At 38.6% G+C, this 22254-nt stretch overlaps 2 protein-coding genes across 2 annotated transcripts in view; one reads left to right on the top strand and one right to left on the bottom strand.

Moving 5' to 3' along the window:
- Window positions 1-22254, bottom strand: part of CENPP (centromere protein P) — a 124996-nt gene that overhangs the window by 94124 nt on the left and 8618 nt on the right. Inside the window, 1 exon segment of the mRNA XM_029958368.1 lies at window positions 21692-21788. Within this exon segment, the coding sequence (XP_029814228.1) occupies window positions 21692-21788 (97 nt within the window).
- On the top strand, window positions 7303-19454 carry OGN (osteoglycin). Its single transcript, XM_008923573.2, has 7 exons — window positions 7303-7466; window positions 8088-8340; window positions 12371-12455; window positions 14674-14832; window positions 15357-15559; window positions 16126-16221; window positions 16747-19454. Exons 2-7 carry the CDS (start codon window positions 8173-8175, stop codon window positions 16915-16917), a joined length of 882 nt encoding a protein of 293 aa, XP_008921821.1. The 5' UTR covers window positions 7303-7466; window positions 8088-8172; the 3' UTR covers window positions 16918-19454.

Genomic DNA, 22254 nt, shown 5'->3' on the forward strand with positions numbered 1-22254 from the left:
TCTGCCCTTGCAAATCTCTTGGAGTTCTCTGAAGGAATCATGAAGGATGGGGAAAAGGGAGATCCTGGTCCAAACTGCCTATAAAAATTTCTGAGAGGTTTTTAAGGAAGAATAAACGGTCAGTTCTTGCTGTGGAGGGATCCCACTGGTGGGAGCTTTGCTGGAATTTATTCAGTTTAAAACACTTGCAAGAGATGGACAAAGCAGGCTGAGCAGGGAGGTTAGGAGAGCTAAGGATTGATGAGTGACTGCAACAAGGCCTTGGGATGCTAAAACAGCCAATGAAACTCATCACTGTTAAAGAGAAGTGATAGCCAAGGGAAAGATGGAAGTGTGACCTCATTGCCACCACTCAGCAGCAAGACTCAAGTAGTTCAGTAGGTGGTTCAATGAAAAACATTGGCTTGGTACCCAGCAGCAAACTCAAATGTAGAGTAACTAGAGAGAAAGAGAAAGCAAGAGACATCAAGGCACCACTATAAATCTGTGATTCACCCAGACATTAATCAAATTATTGATTTCCAAACCCTCAGGTAGTTGGTGTAATTACATATGGCATGATTAGAAAAGGATCTCAGAAAGGTAATGAGGCCACCAAAGGTAAGGAATGGCTTCTATCTAAACAGCATAGAAGGCACTCACCAGCTCAGCAAAGAAATTCCTAAGAGGAGCTGCAGAAGATCCCCACAAAATTAGGAGCTGCACAGACAGCATGGATCCAGGGATCAGCTGCTCCAGGACAGGGGCAAGGAGCCATCAGGGGATATGGCCCAGGTACAAACAGCCATTTGTAGCAGTGAAAAGTCAGCCCTTAAACTGAGCTCCCGAGGACACAGCAGCAATTTTACCTGTGTTTCAAGAGAAGACTGCACAGGTAATTGTATTTCTTGGAAGAGATCCATTACAGGTTGTTAAACAAAGCACAGTAGGTACAAAAGAGCTGATCTGAAAATAGCTGGAGAATGGAAGAACATCTGAAGACAGGATGAGACGAGGATCCTACTTGACTGTCCTGTTCCCACTCTTCCCAAAGCATCTGCTCATGGCCCTTGCTGGAGACAGGACTGCAGAGGGGTCACACTGACCTTTATGTGCCCTCCCTCCCCTCAGCTCTGCTAATGTGCTGCTACTGCTCCTCACCACCAGGAAATGCTGAGTGCCTCCATACAGGAGAATTTTAAACTCTGTGGGTTTTTTTTTAAGCACTACCAACTGTGGTTATATTCCAAGGCATTTTCCAGCTCCTTAAATTTGGGAACAGCATGCCTACAATGCTCCATGTTGCAGTGTCCTGGAGCAGACAGACATCCACCCTGATCCAGGTACTCAAAGCAGCCCTGCAAGTGTGGAGCTCTGGATAAACCAATTATACCACTACACAAGCACCAGATTTTGGTAGCAAAACATCCTTGCTTCATGTTTGCTCTGGTATTTAGTTTCAGAATATTATTTAGTGGTTTTAAGAAGAAAATAGATTTGTAAACTAAGAACTAAACATGTATTAAAATCTTATTTGTTTCATCAGTAACAGCAAGATCTAACAAGCATCAAACAGCTTAATGAGCTTATTTACAGCAGAATCAGAAAACACAGAAGCAAAGCCTGATCTGGTTCACAACTCAGTGTCTCCATTAGCAATTCAGTAGAAGCACCAGCCACAAGAGGTTATTGTAAAAAATAAAAATAAAGGAAGATAAATAATTGCATTTAGTTATTTAATCCAACTGTCTCCATTCCTTCCTTTAGCCTCAGAAGAGTGGGAATATATTTTGCCTTTTCCCATTTTTTTTTGAAGGTATTTCATATTTATAAGAGTTAATTTTTGAGAGACTTACTTCAGTATTCTGATAATAAAAGTTATGTGGATTAGCAAAGAGTTCTTTATAGAAAACAGATGGTTTACAGTTCATGTTTTCTTAGTTTAATTTATTCACATTCCACTTTTACAATATGTATCCATTTCCTTCTTTGTTTCTCAGTTTGATCATTGCAAGTAATAAACATAGGTATTTCCTACCTGAAAAGCAGGAAAGGAGAACATGTTATATTTTTAACCAAAAAAAGTTTACACTGAAGAGATTTCACAATCATTTCCCAGCACTGCTGCAGGGGTATGAACTTTTCAGCTATAAGCCAAATTGTGTGTATTGCAAGTTATGGAACTCCACAAACACAAACATTTATCATCTGATGTTTTAAAGTATTTCATCCAAAGTTTACATTTCTAACAACCAAATTAATTTAAAAGAAAAACACATAATAATCTTACAATTTATTGCATAAATTCATTTTCTACACAGAAAAAAAAAAGAATAAATTAACCTTCCCCTTTCTTATAAAAGCACAAGGCAAGGAAAAGCAGGTAAATATGAAGATGAGCCACAGACACAGAGTAAAGCAGATGTACAAAGGACATAAGGGGCAGATGACAGGAAATCTGATGTAAAATATCTGTATCAGGCCACTGATGCTCAGAGCCCTGACTCGAGTGTCCCTGTGGACAGAGTAACAGCTCTCCACAAAGGATGGTGTTGTCATAAAGAACTAATGCCAATTCAGGAAGGAATTCTAAGAAATTTAAATAAGCTGCAGTAGGTTGGCTTTGTGTCAGGCTATAACTGGTGATATATAGCAAAGTTCAGGAGAACATGAGCTCCACAGAGGGGTCTGGGCGAGCAGACAGTGCTGTTCCTCCAGGGATCATTCACATTTGTTAACCACAGCTGCACTGCTGTTTAATACTGGGCCTGATTTTTAAAATGCACTTTATTCATTTATAACACAGTAACTGATAAAAGGACTCTTGCTTTTTCATAAATACAAGAAATAGAGGTAATGTCTTCAGCTTCCAAAAATTCTGATTATAAATCAGAATCATATGGAAGGATGTCCATACAATCACATTTTTCATCTGTCCCTGTTTTGCAGCTGGTGGCCCTAACAGTGACCTAAACTTAATCTAATCCACTGAGCCTTGGAAATTGTTGCAACTTTTCATACAAATACTGGAGGTGTTTATGTATAACTATTTCATCTCCAGCACTTTTTTGGTCATTCTGAATCTTGAAGAACGTTCTAAGCTTTGTCTCTACAAGATGATAATAATTTATTTTACATTTCATACCATCTCTGAACCCTCCTCCTTCCCTCCCATGCTGAGCTGGAATATATTTTAATGTTACCCAACTGTTCTATAGTATTGCCTTCAGCCCAATTTCTGTGCAGGGCTCAAGAACAAACCAGGAGACTGTTTCCTCCTCTCTTTGGGATACTTTTAGTTCCCTGAATGAATGCAACCCCAGCACAAGCACAAGCATTAAACTGCCTTAAAACTAGTTTTATCCCCTGTATCAGGACCTCAACAAAAAGCAGAGGGGGATGCAGGACTCACAGAAGTCTCATATCACAGAGCAGTACCAAAAAGAAAAAAGCAGTTTTAGAAGGCAGAATTAATTCCACACATGTCAAGCAGAAAAGGCCTGTATTTTAGAAAATAAAAATTACGTAGAGAACAACCTCATGAAGTTATATTTCGGTTAAAAAAGAAAATAAAAAGATAAACACTGAGTTCAGTTTTAACATCACTTCATGCCTTTGTTCCCTCTAACAGAAAATCTATGCCTCGCTGCTTGTAAATTATTTTGCCCATGTTATCAGGTTGGTTCAATAACTCACTTTTACTCTCTAAAACCTTTTCTGTTATAATGATTCCAATCCAGAATAGCTCATCAACATGAAGTGGTTAATCACACTTCACACACAAGACATGCTAAGGAATATTGAACATGTTGCCTTCCATGTGGAGCAAAAATATCACACACAAAAAGAAAATTCAGCACTCTGCCCAGGTCTACAAATGCCCAGGAGTCTTTAAAAGCTTTCCTAATTTCTCCCCATCTCCATCTGTCACAGACAAATTTCTGGCCAGGAAAAGACACTGACTTTTGAACATTCTGTATAAGGATTTTCAGTATTCACCATCAGCACAGGTCAGCTGAGCAATAATCCATACTGCTTTTTTCCAAGAACACTTCAAACCAATCAAACTCAAATTGCAGAACTGGTCAATACTGTCCTTTAGAGAATACAATACAAGAGGAGAGCCAAGGTCTTTAAGCAGCTGCAAAAATACACTTTCTTTGCCTAAATATAGAACAAACCTGAGTACTCACAAACTTTTAAAATCTCAGTTTTGGTTTATTTCATAAGGAATATCTTGAAGCATTAGTAGAAAGGTGAGAATGGAACTGAATTAGTCCCACTAAAGCTCTGAGCAGGGCAGATATGAGGCCACTTGGAGTACAAGATAAATAGACTGAGCTGGACAGCAGCCAGAGCAAATAATTCACAAAATCTGCAAAACAAACTCTTTCCTCAGGTCCTCCAGGATGTTTTCAGCTTGATTTTTTCCTTTATCTGCTCTTGACATATAAACTGCACTAAATACCAGATTCCTTCCCAGATGCTGAAGAAGCTTTAGGCAGTAACAGATAGTTTGGATTGTTACCTTCACTTCTGTCTTGCTCTACTCCCACACTTTTCCTATCTCTGCCATCCATACCCATCCAACTTCTCTTTTTCTGTCTTTAAAGAGAGAATTATTTTTCATTGTTTAACCTGATAGAAGGCAACCTTGGGCAACAAATTTTACACCTACTCTGTATGCAACCCTTTTCCCCTAAAGTTAAGTTTTTCTGGCAGGAGAATCCAGAGAGCAAGTGTCCCTTGTCAAACTGGCTTGGGTTCCCTCTACTAGAAGCAAATAAGTGTTGTGCTTCATTTATACCTTCAGCTACATTTTATATCCTTACAAAACTGTAGGGAATGACCACTGCTCAAATTTAAGCCAGGATTCCATGTCAACAAAATTAGTACAATGACCATTTTATATGCCAAACACTTCAGGCAAAAGTATTTTGTGGGGAAATGAGGATCTTGGGGAAATCAGAAAGCCCACCATGAACACTATCAAGGTCCTCTTCAGAAACTGGAGCTCAGGGAGTTAAAACCAGCTTGTTTAGGTCTCCAAGTCAGAAACCACCTTCCAACTGCACAGATCCCTGTAACCAGAGTCCAAGCAGCAGACACTTATACATCCAATTTCCAAGCACTAACAGTGCCTAGAAAGCACTCTCTGCTTGCCAGGGTATTTCCTGTGAGCTCCCCTACTGCCAGTGCATAAGAACCACATTTTCACTTCACATGACTTGGATCCACTCTGAGCAGGAATAAAGCAACACTGGTGCTGGAGGAAGCACTGCTGCCCCTTCCTTGTTTGCAGCCACTTGTCCCATCCCTGTCCTTGAGCTGCTCTGAGCATCTGGTACATGTTCAGATAAAAACTATTTTTATCTGACATTATTTGCTGATATGTTTTCTTCTTTCTGACACAAGGGATGACAATGCAGACAAAATATGGCACTACTGGTTTATTTGGCACTGGCAGTAAATGCATACTGTAAGCCAGACCTTGATGACATCATGCCAAATAAATTAACATATCACTCTTTGAATGTATTTGTAAGTATTCATGAATTTTTTTACAAGTGCTTGTACAAGAACAGTGAATATACACAATGTTTTTGTGATAAGCACACAAATCTTGTGACGCAGATCAGACTTTGCACATTTTCTGCAGAAGTTATTCCTAAAGTCTGCTCATCTTGCAGATCAAAGTAAGCAAGAGTTTTCTTGCACAAAGACTTTCTAAATTTTCAAGGCCTCATTTATCTAGTAGTTTTCTCTCATTTTTTAAAATTGTCATATATAAGGAAAAAAAAAAGCCAGAAAGTATTCCCAAGATATTCCATGTGCCTCGCTGTGAATTCAAGGATTTCAGTACTTATAGAATAAACTATAGTGAAAATATTACAAATATATTTAAGATTTTATATCTTGCTTTCAGCCTCAATACTTGATACTTTTTTCCCCCCTAGAATAGTTATCCTTTGATTACATTCAAGCATTGGAAACACTTGGATGCCTCAGAGCCAGAGGAAATCTTACCCTGGATGTTTGGCAGAGGGGTGGCAGCTGGAAAGGGGGAAGAACAAAGCAGAGCTGTGTCATTACTTCCGAAATGTGTCTGAAGCCAGGAGGGCTGGGCAGATGGTACTGCCACTCCCAAACCTTTGGTGTTCCAGCAGAACAGCATCCAATGTGATTCAGGGCCCAATTTCCAGTATTACTGAGCCTGTTCCCTTTAGATCTGTTAGATCATTATCCTAGAGCAAGCTCAAAGGCCAAACTATCACACTGTTAAATTTGCATGTGAGATAAACTAGGAACATTATTATAAAATCCTAATGAGTTCAGAAAGTGGTAATATTATAAACTCACAGAGTTTAGAGAGCCACTGGCTGTAGTCACTCTCCCATTTGCAGATTTACTACAGACATCTGGTCTCTAGACAAGGCAGCACAATACAACTTAAGCAAAAGGTGCATGGTTTATCCCCAATATTACTCTAGAAAAAAGCAAAAAAAATTACCTTGAAAGAGAAGTATAAATCTGGATATATTCCCACTAGATTTTATTGCTACATACTTTTTAAAGACTCGAAAAAGCTACTTTGTAAACTTGCAAGTTGGTCATCTGGCTCCCATTTGTGCTGCCTGCCAAAAATACATAATGAGGAAAAGGATGGGGGAGGAAGAACTGCATTACAAATCCAGAAAACTGCTGCTCATAGTTCAGATGGAAATTCTACACCTGGACAGCATTCACTGAGTTATTTATAGAACTGAAACAGAGCTTCACTTAAAGCAAGTATTTCTTGTGAGAGCATTTTTTCAATAAATTGTCTAATAAGTCAATTAATGAAGCATTTACACACCAAAATTCAACACACATGAAGTTCTAAAGAGTATTTTTTTGTTTCCAGAACTCTTGACACTGAAAAGTTTCCATTTCATAGGTAGGTGAAACTTCTCTAAACACATATAACTTGTAATTTTATTATTCAGAGAACGTGCCTAACACAGCAGACGTATGTTTTGGCTCTACCTCTGCCTCAGAAAGCAGCTGCTTTGTCTCTGAGCTAAAGCATTTAAACCAAATGGATAACACATGCCTTATTAGAGACCTCTACATTGCACAATTAATATTTGATTTACAGAAAAAGCCTTTGGAATTCTAAAGAAGAAATCACCACAGAGCAGAAATCTGCCATTTTAACAAGTAACACCAAAAGTAGGATGAGCCAGACAGGCTCAGCACTCACAAATGTTACGCAAAGTACAACCCCCTGCTCCAGGATATTACCTCTCCCCCTGGGAGAGAATGCTGGCAGAGCATTTTTACCCCATGGAAAGTACTTTTCAGCCTGTCAAACGGAGAGAGTATCCATTTCAGCAAGTGGGATGTAATTCATAACTTGAACCTGAAGTGCATTGGTAAGAATAACCTACAGATAAGGATATCTGGTTTTATGACAGTCACTGAAGAACTTGGAAGCTACTAAAAAGGTAGGTGGACTTTTTTCCTAAAAGTATATTAGCCTAAAACTTGAATAAAACACTCCATTACAGTAAACAGGGGAAAATATTGTATGAAGATACAAAAGTATCCCATGCATGTTTGTAATGCTTGAAGGATTATGTTTATCAGCCTCCTCCCCCTGCCTGAAAAGTGCACAACCTGTAAAGTATTCAGGGGGTATTAAGTTATCTGCTCTCATTTACTTTTAAATGTAAAGTAAAAGACAATTAAAGATTATTGTTATAGAGTATTTAGGTTTAAAAATCTTTATTTTGACAATCCAGAAAAATGCATTTGAACCTCTCAGGTTTTAATTAGTCCAGCCACACACTTGCCAAATGTTTCATAAATTTACAAAATCCTCTTGCTTTTAACAAAAATAACACTGAGAAACAAAATGCAGTTAAGATAATATTTTCCTTACTACTTGGAAAAGGCTGTTTGTTATTTCCCAGTTTCTCCTCATGTTAAGAACAGCTTTTATAGAGTCTAATTAAAGGATATCAAGAGTTAAAAGTTGTTCCATGTTCCTTATGTGTTACAAAGCCCTGCCAACTAGTCCTCTAGGCTTTAAATATTGTTTTGACGGATTGCATTTTCATTTCCAGTCCCAAAGAAAGTGTTCTCCATAGTCCAGGCATAAGCAGATCTCCAGCAGCTCAGTGAAAGCCTCAAACATTGTTCCAGGGGAGGATGGAGACTTTGCAGGCTACTTTCTTTTTGTTTGTGCTTGTACCTTTGGTAAGTCCAGCACCACCTCTACAGCAACAACCATTCCAGTTTGAGGAGTATGATACAGATGTTTCCATGGGAAGCCTGATCCAACAAGACTATGAAATGCAATCCAAGGATACAATAAAGGTATTTTATTTATATTTTCATTTTAACACTTTTAGCTGCTAAGCAGTATGTGAATGATGTATGTGCATGTGAGTTTTGTGGAACAGTCTTGGAATAATAGCAAAACATACAATAGGTTCAGACACAGGGAAAGCCACTCAAAACCACAAAAATATTATGCTTGCTACAGTCTGAGAAAGCCACAGAAGGCAGGGTTTCACAAATAAGACTAAAGCATCATTTTAACTCTGCTGTAGTTCTGTGCCTACAATTGGAAGAGTTTCAAGAATAGGATATTCTAGGTATTAGCTCAACTGTTTGAGCAATGTATTAGCACAGTAAGTCTGCTTAAAAACAAGGAAGGTAACTGTATTTATGACTTTTTTTATGTCCAAGCAATACTTGGAACAGTCCCTTTTCTTGAACATAACCTGCCAGTATAAACCAGTTTCTCTCTTGACTTACCAAACCATCAAGTTTCTTGCCTGGGCTTTTTCAGGGGTGGGTGGTTTGGGTTTCTTACAACTCAACAGTTCAGCAGCCCTGAACTTCCATGGAATGCTCAGTCCTGCAGGAGTCACCTACATGATTAACACTTTGAAGGTCTTAATAAAGAGAATCTCTGCTGCAGCTCAGGGCACTCAGCAGCACCCCCAAACGGGGAGCCCTGTGCTCCACATCCAAACCTGTTGCATTAAACACTGAAGCAGAAGAAACAAAACCAGGGGAGAGTTAAATGAAGTGCCACAGCCTCAGCTGCCAGGGACAGCTAAAAACCTCCCACCTCTGTTCAGACCCAACCAGTACACGTCAGGAGAAGGAGGTACAACACTGATCGAGAATTAAAACCAGCAGTGATTGTCCCAAAACTAATTGCCAAGGAAAATAAAACATATCCAAACCACGTATTATAAATTCAAAGAGGTTTTCATTATTAACTGTACTTGTGACAAGAACTTAGTCTGATAAACAAGAAAAATAAGACAACAGCAAAAGATAGTGACTAAAAAACTGCAGCACAAATATAGAAAAATCAGATTTGTATACCTTTTTAATATTTTCCCAATTCTACTGAAATTACAGCACTCCACTGTTAGGCTAAAAACAGCAGCTACATATTTATACTAAAAATGTCTAAGGTATTTTTAAATCTGACATCTGCCACAGTGATGAAGTAACATTTTCATAAACCCATGGAGACAGTTTAAATGACTCTTAACTAATAGGTGAATATCCACTCACAACTAACTTTTTAAAAAATACCAGAAATGCAAACTTTAACCAGTTAGGCACAGCATCAGAAGACACTCATCAAGAAATCATTTTAAGATGATTGCTGTGGTTTCAGTAAAAGACCAACAAGGAATATACCTACATGGGAATGGTGCCAACAGACGTGCCCCAGACTAACCAAAGTCCCTCCTGGCAGTGCCATGAGCTACAGGTCTTCTGAAGGGCACCAGTTCTGCCAAGATAATTCTAGGAATGCAGTCGGTCATGATTTCCATCAGGTCAGTTCTCCAATGACATGTTTTCATTGCAAAATAATAAATTAGTTCCTTATGTGCAAAAACTACATCTATACGAGTTCCAGTGGTCCCAGTTTAAGTCATGGAGTGCACAAACAAATCCTCTATTCATTGACTGCACAAATTCTAGCTCCCAAATATTTCAAGTGTTAACTGTAACTGAAATACATGCCAAAAATGTCCTCAAGCATGCCCAGTCAGAAATCTGTTGTGCATGACAAATTTAACTCCTTACTGCATGCTTGAACATAGTTAGAAAGAAGATTTTTAGTAAAAACATCAGAAGAAACCCATTTGTGTTAGTGAGCAACAAACCAAATGAACTTTAGTTTACTGGTAAGGAAAAGGTCAGCCAAGCAAAATGTATTACAATGATTATTTGAAGCCACAGCCAACCCAGTCTTGAATAAAATTTTAGCAATTTGAAAACATGAAATCTTAATTTCCACAAGAGAACAGAACCATCCAATTAGACACTGTCTCACATCTGGACTAATTCATTTCACTGAATATAAACTATCAGCTTTACAGACCTTTGTGTGTTATTGCAGAAATGTGAAGATGGTTCAGGTATTTAGATGTAAAGTGTTAAGTGGTTTTCTATGGGTAATTAAGTCTGTACAGTAAAGTGCAAGAGGCAGGTGGAATTTCACTATGCAAATAAGCCAATATTCCTTCAGTGCATACCCAACATATGCAAGCAATGAACATGTGGTTCTAATCCAAACAATCTTGTGCACTGATACTCCATGTTCAGGAATTTTTATAGCTGACCAGCAAATATTTTTTTCATTTTGTGGATTTAATATCATTCTGCAAATAATCAGTTTTAATTTTTTGTGACATTTCCCACTGGCAGAGATTAGTTGTACATTGAATTCTGCAAAGAATTCCTGTCCACACTCTTCCACAGATCACATCTCAAGTAGGATACTGTGCTAGAAACCTACACCTGGTACAGATATGCTGTGTCAGCAAAGATTTTTCATACAAGCACATTAAAAGTGTCCCTTACAAGCCAAAAACCTGCAGCAACAGCAGGGCAGCTGTTCCATTACCAGTCCTTGTACTCAGCAGTCTCTGCTGGCACAGTCACCTCAGCCAAGGTCCACATCTTCCCATGCCTCACAAACAGCTCTGTGGGAGCTCAATCTTACAGAAACCTTCTGTAATCCTTTGGTTTTACTGGAGCAAAGCAACCCATCCCAAACCAGAGCCAGAGCAGGGACAGGCAGATGCAGGGAAGAGCCAAAGGATGGGTGACTGACAGGCCAAAAAGGGGCCAAAATGACAGAGGCTGGGCAAGACATTTGTTTCTCAGGCTTTATATGTCAAGCCTGAGGGGTTTGTTTTGCAGAAGACAAAAATTCCCACAGTAAAAGTCTATGCAAGCAATTAAACACTAACTAAAAGTCAGTATCAAAAGTAACTTGGAAGATAATATTACTTCCCCACTGCTCTTACAGATGGACTATCTGTGTGCCTGAAGGAAAGGGGAGTAAGGGGATGAAAAACCTGACATTGGTTGACTTGTGAGCACTTGCAGTGCATAAGCAGCTCTTCAACAGAGCTCCTGCCAGGGCCTGATCCTTAACCACATTTAAAACAAAACATCTTCCACAGCTGATAATGTTCTTTCCTCCATATGTTTCCAATAGCCACACACACCAAAAAACATATTGTCTTACTCTGTCCTACAAGTATTCCCCATCAATAAAAAACACAAACAAATTATGTGAGCCAAGAACAACTGCCACAGTCAACCTGAAACCCTCAACTTTAATCCATGCACCCAATGTATGTATCCTACAATTCTAGTAATAACAGGTAATTCTCAAACTCCTACAGTGTTCAGTGAAAAAAGAACCTGACCACCATTTCCTGTACCACAAGAAGCCGTTTCTGTTTGCAGCTCACACCTTAGAACAGATTTAAGTGCAGTTCATGGAAACAAATTGCTAAATTTCAGCCAATATCTGAAAGGAACATATTTGTAAACTAAATTGTCCTTCAGTTGAAAAGATGTAATGACCATCTCCACAGGGACTTCTGAATAGCTTTGAGGAAATGTCATTTTACTGAGATTATTTGGGCAAAACAAAAAACAACTTACCCTCATGAGAATCCTATCCAATTTTGCACCATGTGCAAAATCTATCTTCAGAACTCCAGGTGTTTGTAGACACCCATCTCTTACATATTCCTTCCCACCACGTAGTCTGTATTTTCTCTCTATTTTTATTTTGTCTCTACTGTTCTTTCCTGAAGGACTTTACTGTTCTAAAGAGCATGAGTAGCAGCAGCTTCCCTTCTTGCCTTTCAAAGTGAACAGTTCATGTGCAAAAGGGATAATAGATCACATCAGTCATCCAGCAGAGAGAGCACTTAAAAAACTAAATATCAGAGGAGGTATGCCACAGGAAGCTCACTTTTAAAGCACATGTTATTTCAGATCCTTGTAATGCTCTGTGGTTTTTTGTTTGCTGTTTGTTTTTTAAAATAACATTTGCTCTCACCCCAAGGATGGAACAAATGTTTCTCTTGACACTTCCCTAAGGCTGCAAGGGGATGACAGTCAACTGGATGTGCCCCCAACAAAGGATACAAGTAAGTCAACTGATGTGAACAGTGTCCTGCCTGAGCTCTCCAAAAGAACATATTTTAATATGAAAATCTAATATGCAAAGGATGACAAAAGCTACAGAATTAGTCTTTTCATTTATGAATCTCTTTCATTTCTCCTGTGGAAAGTCTTCCAACTTCTGATGGAAAAATTGAAAGGATCCTCAGGTAAACTCTGAACACACAAAGCACAGCTTGTAAGAATCTCTACAATCATATTTGCCACTGAGATGTTCCCAAGTTAAATAAGTTAGGCAAGACAACCAAGAAAAACAAAATACACCCCCCGGTAAGTTCCACAGTTTACCCAAGTCACAATGATGACTTAATACGGTATGCTTGAGTTACTTCATGGACTTCTCAGAAACATCAGCAATTCTCAGTTTACATCTGGTGACCAGGGAGGGCAACAGTGAAAGGACATCAGGAACCTTCTTCACCAGCCATTTTCCTGCAGGCTCTGAGGTACATTGTCCAGATTTCTCCTCACAAGTCACAGAGCTTTCTAAACATGACAGGAACAAAGTTTCTCTGCCAAATGGAGCAGTGAGAGAAAGACACATGTATTTTGTGTGCCTGTGATCTAAACTTCCAAAAATAACTGATGACTCAGCAAGACCAGTTGAGTGTCAATCTACACCACAGTGCTAATCAAGGTCAATTATTGCCAAACAGCATCTGTCAACAAGCTCTCGTCAAAAGCTGAACAAGTGTCCAAGAGCACCAGAGCTTCTAGTCCCAGGCAAGCATAAAAACTGTTGCCTTGTTAATAATGACAAACAAGACACTAAATCAAAAAAGGCAAATAGGGCAGAACTCTTAAGCCTAAAAAATTATAGTATTCACAGAGCTAGACCTCAAAATCTATTCCACTCTGTGCAGTACTGGCATAAGAAAAAGAGAATTGCTATTATCCCTGCTGGGTTGGGTTCCCAGTATTGACCAGCTGCTTCTGTAACTCTTCCCTGGTTGGGGAAGATCCTGTTTTGCTCTGTAGTGATAACAAACTCCCTGGTGGTGTGGCCCTGCTCTCTGTACTGCAGACAGACCAGGGTGGAAGCCAACCAGAAAACCCAGTACAGCACCCAGCAGTGGTGACAAAACCACACTCATTATAGGTATTTGAATATTGCTGGCATGAAAAATTAAAGCAAAACAGAAATTCTAGTACTTTGCTAATGTCCATGAGGAACAGGGCAAGCCACAATGGTCTTAAACTGCATTAAAAAAAAAAGGTTTTCCCCTCTATTTGAAACAAGAGCTATAAAAACACCTCAGGATAAAACTGATGGAGGTTGTCTATAGGGCTCTGAGTGACCTGGTCTAGTGGAAGGTGTCCCTGTCTGTGGCAGGGGGTTGGAATGACATGGTCTAAGTTCCCTTCCAACCCAAACCATTCTGTGGTTCCAAGATAATTATACAGTCAGCACTGCTGGATTTTTTATCAAAAGTTTTAGACCAAATAGTAGCTGGGAGCAAGACAGAATATATGTGACCTGCCAGAAATGCTCCAATGCAATGAGTGCCAAATGTGTGCACTGCCAGGTGATTCTCCTTGTGGATTTCTGCTGTCTAAGGAATGGTTCCAAATGTGACATCTAACATGGTCACAGACTTGCAGCTGGCATACTTAGAGAATCCCAGAATATGCTGAGTTGGAGGGGACCCACAAGGATCATCAAGTCCAACCCTTAGCCCTGCACAGGACCATTCCTAAGAGTCACACCACATCCCTGAGGGTATTGTCCAAATGCTTCTTGAGCTCTGGCAGCCTTGGTGCTGTGACCACTGCCCTGGGGAGCCTGTTCAGTGCCCAACCACCCTCTGGGGCAAGGATCTTTTTCTAAGCTCCAAACTAAACCTCCCCTGACACAACTTCAGGTCATTCCCTTGGGTCCTGTCCCCAGTCACCACAAAGAAGAGATCAGTCTCTTCACAACACTCTAAGCCATTTAAAAACTTAAACTGAACTGAGGTCAATCAATAGTATTTCAACACATGCTCAGATAAGAACAGAGAAATCACGCACGATTCAAAGAATAAAAAACTCAAACCAGCTCAGAATGTTAAATCTCTTCAGAACTTGATATGAATAATTTTCCCTTTTTTTTTTTTTTTTAAATCTTATGAAGGGAAATCTTAAAAGACACCAGAGAAAAGTCTACTTTGACCATTCAAGTTATTGACCACTGTTTGGTTTCAGACCTGCCCACGTGCCTGCTGTGTGTGTGCCTGAGCGGGTCCGTGTACTGCGAGGAGATCGACATCGAGGCCGTGCCCCCCCTGCCCAAGGAGACAGCTTATCTGTATGCAAGGTTCAACAAGATCAAAAGGATTGCAGCCTCAGATTTTGCTGACATCAGTAAGTGATGCTCAAGTTTTAATTTCTGCTCACCTGATAGTATATTTGAATGCCCGTGTTAGAAAAGGAACTGCAAAGGTAAAATGGAAACACCTTTTGGACCATGTGAACATCTTAATTCTCCCAAACCATCAGGGAAAGAGCAGATGGCTAAAAATAAAATTCAACTCTGCATCCCAGCCAGTGTTAAATGAACAGGCATTACTTTTCCTTCAAATGCTCCAGGGACATCTCTCCCAGCTCTCTCACTCGACAGCATGACAAATTCTATGAATATCTGAAATCATGTTGTCTCTAAGACAACAAGAAGGATTCAGAGTATTTTCTCTTCTTTTTTTTCAATTGAAGACCGTGAGAAAATCCAGATGTGGGTTTTATCCACATTTTCATAGTATTTGCACTTGTAGATCACAATTCAGATGCTGCAGCCAGCAGTGTAACCTTTAACATATGCAGCCATACATATTTCACATGCCACGTAATTATAGAGTCAATATTTAGATTGTCATTTCTTTTATGTAAAGCTACCTTGAGAAGAATTGATTTTAGTGGAAACAGGATAGAAGAAATAGAAGATGGAGCCTTCTCAAAGCTTCTGTTGTTGGAAGAACTTTCTCTTGCTGAAAATCGACTTGTAAAACTTCCTGTTCTACCTCCCAAACTAACAACATTTAACGCAAACCAAAACAGAATCAAGAGCAGAGGAATCAAAGCAAATGCTTTCAAGGTAAGGAAAAAACCCAGTAATTTAGGTGACCAAAGTAAATTCAAGTTAGTAACCAGACTATTCAGTCTGCCACCAAATTCCCTTTCCTGTGTTTATTGTAATCTAAGAAACAAACTGTGATGAAGTTTTCCAGCTGTTCCTTGGCTTTTAAGGCACTCTGGAAGATCAGTCCTTTGTGCACTCTCGTGCCCTTCATGTAAACCATATTTTTCTACAAAATACCTTACCTACCTCCTTTCTCTCTTACATGCAAAGAAAAGCTCAGTTCAAAAACTCAAATACAGTTCTGAGGACCACAGAAATACTGATAAACAAAGATGGAGCTTTATAGTGGTCTCAAGTTTTATAACCAACGTACTGACACTGAAATTTCCAAGACATAGAAGGCCTGCTCTATGAGTTTCTCACTATAATAGAATTCAACATTCAGAGCAAAAGAATGTTCTGTCTTATATCAGTTTCCAGGCTTTCTCTGTGATCAGAAAAAAATACTGATGTCTTCTAACAGGCACAAGTTATTTAACTTCAAGTAAGCAATACCAGTATTAGTAATTTCTCTTTAACAGAAGCTCACAAATTTGGCCTACCTCTACTTGGGGCACAATGCACTGGAGTCTGTTCCGCTGAACCTACCGGAGAGCCTGCGGATTCTTCACCTTCAGGTATTCAAAAAGCATTTCCCTCATTAGTTACATACTTTCAAACAAACTCATTCTCTTTTGAAGCAGTTTCCACTACAATTGTTAAATGCTCCTCCAAATAAAACAGTTTAATCTGTATGGCCACAACCATCCAGAAGTTTGAAGTTGTTTGGTAGCTAATTACCATGCAAGGATTTATTATTAGTTCTGTACATCGAGGATAGGAAATCACAAAAATAAGCAAAAACTTTATATCAGCAATACATTCCATACATCAATAACAATGTCAAGTCATTTGATCAGTTTGAAAAGACTTGGTTCCTACATATCTGAAGTATATGATGGAATTCTTGGGGTGCCCTGCACAGGGCCTGGAGTTGGATTGGATGATCCTAATGGGTCCCTTCCAACTCAGCCTATTCTACAGACAAATCAAATACGACAAAATGGGAGGGCAAGAGGGATAAAATTAAAGTGTGAAAAATCTTCCACCTATACAGGTGCACGTGTATATAACTGTGTTTCCTAAACTGTTTTGTTCTGCAGTACAACAACATCAGCACCATCACGGACGACACGTTCTGCAAGTCCAACAACACGCGGTACATCCGCACGCGCATGGACGAGATCAGGATGGAGGGCAACCCCATCGTCCTGGCCAAGCACGTCAACGCCTTCTCCTGCCTGAGAATGCTGCCCGTGGGCACCTACTACTAACCCTGCTCCTGCCACTGCACAGCCCACAGCTCAGCCCTGGTAACAAAGGATCCTCTCTCCCTCTGTTTACAAGCTCCTATCCTCTCCCCCACTAATGCTGTTTTCCCTGCATACCCAGAACCTTCTACGACGTTCAAGTGTGGTTCTGCTTGGAAATAACTATTTCTAAACAGTCACTTTATTCAGTAGTTGTGGTGTCACTGCTTTCAGAATCTTTTCTGTTAATGAAAGTGTAAAAATACACATATGCACACACAGCTCAACCTTCACTTCATCACTTTTCGTGTAGGTAAAATCACACAGTAACTGCTGGTTCACATTCTTTGCCAGTATTCAGAACAATCACCACATCTGACTTTCAGATAAATGCAGCACACTCTTGGAGCAAGCTACACAGGCAAAATACTTCTTTCAATTCCAGTGCCACTCTTTTAATCTGAAATGAAATCTCTTCAGTTGCCCTTCAAAAGTGTACTGGATGAAGATGCATACAAAAGAAAGTTATGTTTAGAAACAGAACTTCTCAAAGGTTAATTTCATTAAAGTTTCCTTAAAAACTTGGTTTGTGAAAAAATGAAAACAATTCCTATTAAGGTTTAGTTCACCAAGCAATATAGCAACTGGAACTTTTCAAGGTTGTGTTAAATCTCCTCCTACTGTTTTACTTTGAAAATCACCTAAGAATGTGTATGTATAAAAATACAGGTTTTATTTTTACACAGGGCAGTTTTAAGTGAAATATATAAGTTTTGCTGAGCTGTACTCACAAGAGCTGTTTTTGCAACACCAGTTTCCCATTTTAACACAATGGTCAAAGTCCAGCATCGTATGACAATTAATTATGACTAAAGCTATTAATGAATGATGGAGACTGAGCCTTGTTCCACAGCTTTTCTTAAAGGAAATGTGACAATATAATTAACAGCAAGCTGAAGTCATGTTTCTTACCTGTAAATAAGTATGACTTCAGCTAGATGTCAGTGAGAAGAAACAGAATTATCCTTGTACAACAATACTTCTGCTCATTAGGGAAAAATTAAATCAGACTTTCAAATTAAAAAGAGAAGGTGATTCTATCACTAATCTAAAAAAAAAAGTTAACTTCAAGCACCATTTCACTCAACTACTTTAAACCATGCAGTGTATTAAAAACACAAATTGAGTGTGCAGGCCTTGACAGTCAGTCTATCTAAAACTAGACATAACTGATATAGGAACACAATATTTTTTATTACACAACTATAAACTTCTGACATTGTTTCTCCCCTCAAATCCCTACCAGAGGTGTGAATGCCAAAGGTGTGCTAGTTCCTATTGCCACATCAACTCTAAGTCTGAAGCTAGTATAGATTCCTAATTTGTAGATATAGTTAAGCATCAAATGCATGATGATGTATCAGTACATCTAGAATACTGATTGTACAAGATATTTTGTATTTTATTTATCTTATTTAGCTAAGCCTTGATTTGTTAGTGCTTGTGCTCTGGGGAATTGATGCCCACTTAATTCTGAACACACTGATGTTCTGTCACTCAGTGCTGAGGCTTAAGAGACTTTCAGCCAGTTTTTAAGTAACTTTGTCAAGCATCAACTGTGGGCTCACCTTTCTGGAAAGAGGATGCAACCATGAAATGCAGCACAAAAATATTTTTGATCTGAACCCACTACCCAAGAAAGACACAGCAATCCCCAGTATTTTTCATTTTAAGTCACTTGGTATAACAAGAAATTCCATTACCTTGATACAACTGAGACCAAACCCAGAGTCCGACAGCAATACTTGGTTTTAATTTTTCCAAGTCAGTCATAAAACTTTGATGTTTCCAGGTTTTTAGCAAAAGTTTAAAAATGACTCCAAAGCATGTAAAAAAACACATTCCAATTTCAAGCCACCAATTCTCTCATCCCTCTTAGGATAAAAGCCTAAGATGGAGAAAACACAGCTGGGTGTTTCCTCTAAGTTACATAAGTAGTGGCCTCTGATCTTTTTCTCATCACAAATCATTATTATTAAGGAAAAAAAAAAAAGAGTTCTTTCCAGTATGAATAGGATCAGTCAATATCACCAAAACTCTTCCTAGGAAAACAATTATAAGTGTACACATAAAAACAAGCAGAGTTTTGTAATATATCACACCAGTAAACATTCTGAGACCTAACACTGCCACACCATTCATTTGACATCAAAACGTTGTAGATATTTTTGAAATGTGCTCATTATCACCAGTAATGCTAATTAATACTCTTAATACTTCGTAAGCAAATGAAAACACACAACTGGTACATTCTGAATGCCCAATGAAGGCAGTAAGTTATCTGATGTGTTTTAATTTCCTTTCCCCAGCCATAGCAAGGTAAATAATCAAAACAAGAAGTGAGAAGGGCTTCAGCAGGGAGGATTTTCACCTTCTATTTGTGTGACCAGTACTAATATCAAGCTGAATGTATCAAGCTGAATGTAAACCATTCTATTTTTTTTCCTATCACTCATTTCTGTTCTGTATTTCCAATAAAACTTGAATTTTTTTTTCTTGTTTATCAGTGTCAGCTTCAACAATCTGCTCTCCCAGCATTGCCAACCCGTTTCAGTTGTTCATCCTCACAGCAGAGGAAGATCAGAAAATTATTTGCAGCTGTAACTCCATTTGCAGACATAATATTTATTATGACAATACAGTTAGACCTGCCATACAAAATACTCGGGGGACACTTCATTTACCCCTTCAAAATCTATTTGAAGCACTGCCTTGAACTGTCATTCATCTCAAACATTCAGTATTATCTGAATTATTATTATTCAGTATTCAGTCACTTCTACATTATTGATGTCTTTTCAAGTATGAAAACTAACAGGAAAGAAAAAATTTGGTGTTTTTACACCAAAAGTAAAGTATGAGAAACTGGCTATTTCTGCTTGGCAGCCTGGGCAATTTTCTTTTACATCTTCAAAAAGCTATAAACCCAAGACTCCACCCCAAACAGTCTCTCCAGTGCAGTGCACAGTTACCTACCTGGATATTTGCAGTAGAGAGCAGGTTGGGGCAGGGTGGAAATCAATACAAAGATTACAGACTCATTTTTAATGTTGTGTGAGTGTGAATATTAACAGGATAAGACTTTGCAGTTGTTTTTATGCATATGGTAAAAACATACCTCTAGTTCTTTCACACAAATTATTACAGAATATTAAGTTACAAATACACATTCTCCTTTGCAATCTGGTTATTTGAATTGTCAGAGTTGATCTTTGAAGCCTTTATTAATTCTCTTACCTGAGAATGTCTTCTGTTTCTAAATGAAATGATTATTAATGCTAGGAGAAATAAGAAGGCCTAAAAAAACCCTCTTCATAAACACTTAGGCAGTCATACTTGGTAAATATTCTCCCAAACAGCATCCTTGTCCATGGAAATAAAAATACCTTTAGAAAGAACATCTCTAATATATTGACAAACTTGTAATATGTCTTCAGAGAATTTATGTTCACACATATTTTAGCAATTAATAGATCCCTTCATTATTTACACTCAACATCTGAATAAATATTTTTAAAACTGCTTATATACACAACAATTTTCTGTGAGTAAAAATTATCTCCAAACCTACCTCCTTTCTATTTCTGCCTTTTTTTATTATACTTTAAAATGAGAAATATTTCCAGTAGTTTACTGAATCACTGTCCCAGAAACCAGTGACTGCTGTCATGAGGCTCATATAAGGATCAAAAAGCATCAAGTGAAGCTTGAAAAAAAACAATCACAAAGCCATAAAGCCCTTTTCTATGGAGGGATTAAAGAAAAGCCTTTATTCAACAGCCAGCAGGATTAGACAATATCAGTTTATTGCTCAGCTGAGGACAGGATTATTTTTTAACATTATCAGAAAATAGTATTTTTTTTCCTCTGTTCTGGTTGATTTGATAATAGAAATGGATTAACTTGGCACAGAACTCAAAGGCCTAAAACATTCAAAAAATAGGAAACAATGCAGTTCCCACTTCATATTCCAGCTGAAAAGTACAGATGGAACTGGGTTCAGTGAGAGTAAATGCTTGAGGTAAAGAAAAACTGAACTAAAAAACCACAAATAATTAAGCACATAAACATCCTCCTCTAACATTAAGCACCGTGTAAGATGTTTTGTCTGTCAGACTGATGTATTTTTACTCCAAGGATTAATTGTTTATCTTAAAACCAGTACAAGGCCAAAACAAACAAGCCAAATGTTGGCAATTTAAAACTAAGTTCAAATACTATGTTCCAGTTAAAAGGGAGCAACAGTTTATCTCCCATACTAGTAAAACAACTCAGGACTCAAAGCACTGTGGTCCAAACACAGGCTGCCACATCTTCAAGAGAAACAGATCCAGTCCTTCAAAACCAATGTTTACATGCCAAAGACTACAAATGTTATTTTCTTTTCATTTCTTCTTTTGCTCCTTTTTTTTTTTTTTTAAATCAAAATAAGATTTAATACCAATGAAAACTGTCTTGCTCCCTCACAGAAAGGCACAGGCATTCTTATTTTTCCCCACCCACGAGGAACACAGCAATAGTATGATAATTAAGATAAAAACCAAGCAAAGGCATTGCCCCCTGAACTCAAAACAATTTTTTTAGCTAATATTCTCTTCTCCACAACATACAAATTTAAGATGCCCATATTCTGCTGAAGAGTGCAGGTTTCACCTCCAATGCTTTGTCTTAATGAACTACTTAAAGAAAAAAATATAGTACTAATAAATAATAGTAACTAAAGGCTTGACAACAGTACCTTGAAGTGCAGGAAGGTGCGTCTGCGATGCTCAAACCACTCAGCATAAGTTGAAAGGCTTCTGAAAAACGCTGCAAGATTTCCACATTCTTCAACGCTACAAAACAGAAATATATTGTTTAACCCAGCCTTCATCAGATGTAGCAGTTCTATAGCCTAAAATCTGCACCTTGTCTTTTCCATATCCCACCTAACCCTGCCCTCTGGCAGTGGGAAGCCATTCCCACCTGCCCTGCCATTCCAGGCCCTTGGCCAAAAGCCCCTTTAGGCACTGGAAGGGTCCCCAGGATCTCCCTGGAGCCTTCTCTTCTCCAGGTGAACACCCCCAGCTCTCCTGGCCTGGCTCCACAGCAGAGGGGCTCCAGCCCTCAGAGTATTTTCATGGTACTCCTCTGGATACACTCCAACAGGTCCATGTCCTTCTTACGTTGTAGGAAGAGGGAAAAAGTTAAATACAAAATACTTATTTTTCAATACTTATTTTTTCAAATTTCTGTTAATGTATGGATCAGGATGGAGAAAGGAAAGGAGACAATATAGGGTAACAGGAACTGTCAGACAGC

Source organism: Manacus vitellinus, unplaced genomic scaffold (genome assembly GCF_001715985.3).
Source record: "Manacus vitellinus isolate BGI_N305 unplaced genomic scaffold, ASM171598v3 scaffold_14_pilon, whole genome shotgun sequence".
NCBI lineage: Eukaryota > Metazoa > Chordata > Aves > Passeriformes > Pipridae > Manacus > Manacus vitellinus.

Coding starts and splice junctions, on each gene's coding strand:
- OGN (XM_008923573.2), top strand. CDS start 8,173: ATGGAGACTTTGCAGGCTACTTTCTTTTTGTTTGTGCTTGTACCTTTG. Junction 12,456..14,673: donor GCCCCCAACAAAGGATACAA/GTAAGTCAACTG, acceptor GTTTGGTTTCAG/ACCTGCCCACGTGCCTGCTG. Junction 15,560..16,125: donor TCAAAGCAAATGCTTTCAAG/GTAAGGAAAAAA, acceptor TCTCTTTAACAG/AAGCTCACAAATTTGGCCTA.